The sequence below is a fragment of the Malurus melanocephalus genome, unplaced genomic scaffold (assembly GCF_030028575.1).
Source record: "Malurus melanocephalus ecotype Western Australia unplaced genomic scaffold, MMel_1.1 scaffold_193, whole genome shotgun sequence".
NCBI lineage: Eukaryota > Metazoa > Chordata > Aves > Passeriformes > Maluridae > Malurus > Malurus melanocephalus.
Window position 1 is genome coordinate 870,324 of NW_026623425.1, and position 6,614 is coordinate 876,937.

General features: G+C 49.5%; 1 protein-coding gene across 1 annotated transcript in view; it reads right to left on the bottom strand.

The window, feature by feature from the left end:
• The window catches only part of RHBDD2 (rhomboid domain containing 2), a 6,699-nt gene extending 2,839 nt beyond the window's left edge, over positions 1-3,860 (bottom strand). Inside the window, exons 1-3 of the mRNA XM_057373358.1 lie at positions 3,697-3,860; positions 2,251-2,652; positions 1,741-1,891 (exon numbers count right to left, since the gene is read on the bottom strand). Coding sequence (XP_057229341.1) covers positions 1,741-1,891; positions 2,251-2,652; positions 3,697-3,841 — 698 coding nt within the window. The 5' untranslated portion in view covers positions 3,842-3,860. The remainder of the gene's footprint in view (positions 1-1,740; positions 1,892-2,250; positions 2,653-3,696) is intronic.
• Positions 3,861-6,614: the final 2,754 nt, after the last annotated feature.

Here is a 6,614-nt window from a genome sequence, read left to right on the forward strand (position 1 = left end):
AAAAAAAAAAAAAAAAAAAAAAAGGAAGGAGAGCTAGAAATAAAATAGGGAGATAGAAATAAAATTAATCATTCAGAAGCAAGGGCTAGGAAGTCTTTGCCAGCAAAGGCATGACTCATCCCAACAAGAAAGAGGCAATCTGCCTGGAAGCTGAAGCCTCTGGGACTTCAGGAGTGCTGCTCAGCCCACGCACAACATGAGGATGAGRGCTGAGAATCCAGGCAATATTCATGAAACCATGAGTGCCAAGTTCCCAGCAAGAAGAAGAGACTGGCTCATGATGGGGTTTTCAGGCTTGGAAATTTCTTTTTAGTTATTTGGGGTGTGGGCTTGATCTTGGATTTTTAAAAAAATTTATTTGTGGACACAAACATGATGCCAATGCCTGGACTTCAAAGAAATATCTCCTTGTCTCGTGGCAATTTAATGCCTGAATCTTATGAAAATTTAAAATTAAAATAAATYCCAAACTATTAAGAGCTCTTGCTCAGGAATAAGAACCAAAAATAAGCAAAATTAAACTCCGGAAGCACTTTCAGAAGTTTCATCTAAGACACAGACATGCAAATTTAGCTGCAGCAGGGAAAGCATCCTAGAAACACCTTCCCACGCCCTGCTTGATAGTCAAATGCTCATGTAAATACCTTTGTGTCACAAGAGTCTGTGTCACCTCCCCAAAGGAAGCAGGTTTAGACACTGAAGTGCTGTGCACAGCAGGATGGAACTGGTGTTGACACAGGCTCAGCATGGAGCCAGGCAGCCTCTCCTCCCAAAAGCTGCACTTGCACAGGAGGGACAGAGGGAAAACACAAATTCTGGATCTGCCTGGCCTCCCCTGCAAGCACTCACACGTCTGAGTGTCCTGATGGATCTGGGGGACACTCCTGCTGCAGGCAAGGGTTGGTTTTATGGTTTCCCCTGGGGGAGGGCAGTGAAAACACCTGGGAATGCTTCCACTTCAAACAAAGTTTTACAGCGAGCTGATGACTTAAACAATACATGGAATTTAACCCTGAACAGAAAACTATYCTTCCTCTGTGAAACTGAAAGGACATCTTAGAATAAGCAAATATTTGACCTACATTTTTGAGCTTTTTAGAATACAAGTGAGTTCTCMTGGTTTGTGTTAAACTTAAAACCTTTCCTGCATGTCAGCTGTGGGCCCCAAGCTCTCTTTTCTGTAAAGCAACATTGCCTTGATACTTAAAACCTGCTGAAAGGTTAAAAGAGACCGAAAGGTCTGCACTGAACTTTGTATGTGCCATCCTCAATTTATAATGCTCTGCTCCTACATAGGTTTGGACATAACTCACTTCACAGCATTCCTGGCAGGAGAGGTGGGGCAAATAAAGATAAGGATCACACCCCAAGGAGCCATATAGCCAGGAACAAATGCCTAATGCTGGGGCAGAATTACACAACCCAGATTTCATGTCAGCCAGAGCTGCAATATCTTCCCATGTGTACACACTGCCCTTGCAGCTAAGGAGAGGTCTTTCACTGCCATTTAGCTTTCACTAAAGAGCGGTTGAGTTAATGTGTAGTGGTTTATTAGTCACACTAATATCATCAGTGAAACATCAATGGGTGACCCTGCTCCCCACAATACCCACAATGTGAACAAGAAAGGCACAATACAGCTTTGAAAGGTGATTTAATGCCTCTACTTACACCTCAAAATTCCCCTACAAGATACTTCGCCATCTCCAGGAGAAGGAACTTAGGAACTCCAGTACTTACTTGCAGTTTTCAGAAGCTCTCCTCTCTGCTAAGGACCCTGGGATGTATTTCAGCCCTGGTATTCTCCTTAGAAGAGTGAAAGGGAACACYCGGTCCAGCTTAGAGCCCACCGACTCGGGAAAATCCAAGCAGAAACAGTAGCCAAAACCATCTGAAATCAGGAGCACTTAAGGACAACTGAGGACAAAACACACTTCTGACACRGCCACACAGAAGCCCCCTCTACCCACAAACCACTTTCCCTGGRGAATTCTCCCAGTTCTRTCCAGTGCCACCTTCAGAGATCGTYGCCCTCCTCAGCTCCATGTTCTCTGCACGCACTGAGGGGGGTCAGTGTGAGGTGAAACACCAATGCAGAATGGGATGGGATGAGGATGAGCAAAGCCAGTGAGTGTTTAACACACAGCTAGAGCCCAGGAAAAGCCAGTGCACCTCAGCAATGAGAACCACAGCCCTTCATTCCCACCATGATCCTACTCTGGCTCATGGCATCCCACTCGGAAAGGATACAGGCTTCCCCAACCAGGAGCCCACACAGGTTACCCAAGAGAGAAGAGTGGGGGATAAACCAGGCTATGCAGAGCCCAAACCATGGCACCAGCACCACGGGAACTCTGTACCCCAAAACCATAGTCCTCTTCATGCGTGAGCGGGTGGTGGAAACCCCCAGCGTGGCAAAAGCCACTGGCATGAACCCTTGGGCATCTCCCACTTCCAGCAGCCTGGAGACGAGGGGCTCGAGGAAGAGGTACAGGAGGGCGGAGAGCACGGAGAAAGTGGCGGTGAGGATGCAGTGCTTCACTGTGCCCACGTTCTTCTCAAAGCTGCCAGCRAAGTACCAGATGATAACGGCACCACAGGTCAGGGAGATCAGGTCCTCGTAGATGAAGATGTAGGTGATCAACCTGTGAACTGAGCAGAGCAGCACCTCAGCGCTGGAGTTGCTATAAAACACTTACATGCTTGAGCAGAGGGAGAGTGAGCCCACAGGATTAATTAATAGCTTTCATATCTACCCAGACATAGAAGAGAAAGAAATGGAGGCCTTTAAAACCAGGCGTAAATAACCAAATGGAGTGAAAACAAGTGCTATCTTGGGTGTCACAAACATATGGGCTGGMTCTTGCTGCTTCCTGGGAAGCTGCCTGGAAAAAAGCAACAGCATCTGTAGTAAATTTCAGTCTCATTAAAAGAAGGCAAGAGACATAAAAATAACWGTTACTGATGATTTTGGTAAAAAAGACAAACACTTCTTAAATTGTGGGAAGGCCCATTTTAATCACCAAAAATGCATGGAGGTTATCACACACCTCAGAATTGCTCYGAGGCCCTATGGTTAGCCATTCTCCTGGGCACACAGCAAGGACTGAGACAGACTTCTCCACCTCCCTCCCATCAATTGCAGTCCCCAGCCAGAAAATAATACCAGTGGAAAACTAAATAACGCACTGAAATCCCTGGAGATGTGAGGAGATGGTGGAATACAGCTAGAGCTCTGGACTGATAAAGGAAATCACTGCACAGGGGTAAGCTGGCACACAGGAATTAGAAGTGTGATAAAAATCATTCTGGGAATACCACAGGGACTGAGAAACACAAATCCCTCAAGCTCCTGGTAGAGTTATCCAATGGACTAACTCTCAAAGAACAGAGATGGAGGCGAGGGGGAGCAGCAAGGGACTGACATGGATGCCCAGCAGGCTCAGTGCAGGTCAGGGGAAGAGCATGGAAAGCGAGAGAAAAAGGACACGAGGGGAGCAACGGTTTCGGTGAGCGGCTTGAGGAAGTGCACAGAAATGGGAGCTAAGGGGGATTATCAAGGGCTCCAAGGCAGGACAACGGGAAGACCGGAGAGGAGGGACACAGCGGCTCCCCCGGGCTTTGGGGAAGGCGCGCAATGGGGTGGGCAGAGGGACCAAGGAGACAGCGGCTGCGCCCGCCGGCGACCCCGCTCACCTTCCCCGTCGCGCAGGGCAGCGGGGCGCAGCGAGGCGGCGGAGCGGGCGGCGGGGACACCCCTCAACATCCCGGGCGCGGAGGCACCGACCGAGAGCAGCACCGTGAGGGCGGCGGCGGCCGGCGGGGCCGAGGGCGCCGCCATTGCTGCCCCGCGCGCCCGCCGCTTCCGCCCGCTGCCGGAAGGCCTGGCCGTTACCATGGCAACAGGAGGCGCTAGGGGGCCGTTACCATGGAGACGGGGGGTCTTCCCCCCCTCCCTTTTGAATCTTAATTTAATTATCGTTATTTTTTCCCTGTCCAGAAGGGGAAAATATCCCTGGCGTGAGGTGTGAGGTCTCGCTGGCATCCCGTCCAGGGCTGGGTTACAGCCGGGTGTCGCCATGCACGGCCTCACCGGGTGCGGGAGGCCCATCCAGACCCATGCACCCAGCACTCCCCCGAGCCGCGGGGTCTGGCTGCTGRAATCACAGAATCMATCAGGSTGGAACAGATCTCTGGGATCATCGAGTCCAACCCGCGACTAATGGGTCATCACTAGTGACCAACTAGTCATCAACTATACCAGAGCACTGGGTGCCATATCCAGCRTTTCCATAAACACCTTCAGGGATAGTGACTCCACCACTACCCTGGGCAGCCCCTTACAATGTCTAATCACGCTTTTGATGAAGGAATTCCTCCTGATGTTCAGCCTGAACTTCCCCACACACAGCTTAAGGCTTTGTCCTCTCATCCCCCATCCTTTGTTCCCCAGGAGCAGAGTCCAAGCCCCACATGGCTAAATCCTCCTTTCAGGTAATTACAGAGAATGAGAAGGCCTCMTCTGAGCCTCCTCCAGGCTAAGCCCTCCAACTCCCTCACCCATTCCCGGTGCTCCAGACCTTTCCCCATCTCAATTCCCTTCTCTGGACATGCCCCATCCTCTCAATGTCCTTCCTGAATTGAAGGCCCCAGAACTGGACATCAATCAGCCTCAAAACCCGAGAGTTTCCCTTCAGGTGTGATGCATGGAGGGGGAGAGGAGCGTCCATGGCACGGCTTCTCCCGCTGTGTTCATACCAGGCCAAAGCTGGGTGAGCTTTGTGTTGTGTGCACTGTCTTCAATTCCCCAGCAAYACTGGCTTAGTCRTTTGYCCAGTTCTAGTCAGATCYAGGAGAGGAATTGGCAGCTCAGAAATGAAGACACTAAACTTCCTGCAGGTCTCATGGACACAGGGAGATGATGAAGTAAGGAGAACTCCATCTGATTCCTTCAGGGGAAAACTTTGTGATTATGACTATTGGCTAACTTTATACACTTAGCACTGCACTAACCACAATTGCATTGTTCTTGAGCTTATATTTGGGAATGTAGTTGTGGATATAGGAGAAAATCTGTTGACACAGTGCATCCCRCCTGGACAWGTTCCTGTGTCACCTRCTCTAGGTGCCCCTGCCTTGGTGGGTGGKAGGTTAGGCTGGATGATCTGCCAAGGTAACTTCTAACCCTCAGTGATCCTGTGGGCTCTGCTTTGAGCCCACACAGTCTGGCTGCTGGCTCACAGAATCCTGGAATGGTTCAGAYTGGGAGAGACTTTAAAGGCCACCACATTCCAAGCYCCTGCCATGGGCAGGGATGCCACCCTGTGAGGTCTCATTGACACAGGAAGGATCAGAAGAAGCCCACTTTCCAACACCACCTCTGATTTTACAAGTTGGAGAAATATCTGAAGCAGCTGGGATCATTTCCAGCCAAAGAGAAAGAGCAGAGGGTGGAAGGCCTGATTCAAAGTTTTTRATTTGGAGCATAGCACAGATCTATCAGCAGGCAGATAGACACATGAGCCTGAAACTCTCAGTTAATTCCATTTTCCATGTTTGAGAARCCTTCAGTCCCTGAGGAATGCACAAACACTGAGAGGCTCTACTCAGAGCAAAAGATCCCCCCACCTCCCCTGGCCAGRCAGCATTGTTTGGGATCTGCCCTAATCCCAACATTGCACAGACAGCCTCTGTGAGTCCCAGGTTGYCACAGAAAAGCTTATCTGGCAGGAGAAAACATTGTGGCTGGAGGAGATGAAGTTTCTCAATGACAAATCGAAAGACAGGCAGGGAGCTCAACCCTCTTTTTTTCTTTATATTTTTTCCCCCCTTTAATTAATCATTCCAGTCACTGTTTGTTTTGCAAAAACTTATTTTTGGCTATGGCAGTGGGATTTGCCTCCCGCTGCTACACCCAGGGRGAAAAGAAACAGCCCAACTTCTCTGTAATTCTGCTCAAACCATTCAGCTGAAGTTTGAGAAGGCTCCTCACTGCCTTTAAAAGGAAAACCAGGGTAAAACCTCACTGTTCCCTGGATGCATGTGCAGACTGTCCCTGGACCGAAGGTGCAACTGTTAACTTCCCAACTCTCACAAGAARGTAGTTTGACATGAAACAAGAAATATAACTTCTAAAAATAATCCGATTGAATAATCATCGTTTCTTTTGCTGTCTTCTCAGCAAACCATCACGTTTCAATGAGGTGGCTCCCAAGATAATGACCCCTCTCTTTAGAAAACTCCCCAAGTTGATATTTGATTTTGAGCATATTCAGAAACCCTGGCAAAACAACATTTGTTGTTTTTTCTTTAGGACCCAGCTTTTGGATRTTTTCTCTAACTCCATTCAGCATCTGCCACAAATGGTGATGCACAACTGGGGTACCGAGAGAAATAGGGGGACTGCTGGTGCGGAAAGGCGGGCGTGCAATCCCCCCATTKCCCTCTGCGCACCCTGACAGTGCCCTGTGCGTTTATTAATTAAACTCATTTAATCCTTTGACGCGATCTCCGCTGCGCCCGCACAGCCTCGCACCCCCTCCCCTTGGTACAATCCCCCCCTCCCGCTGTACCTTGGCACGGCCCTTCTCACCTCTCCCCCCCCCACTTCCCCA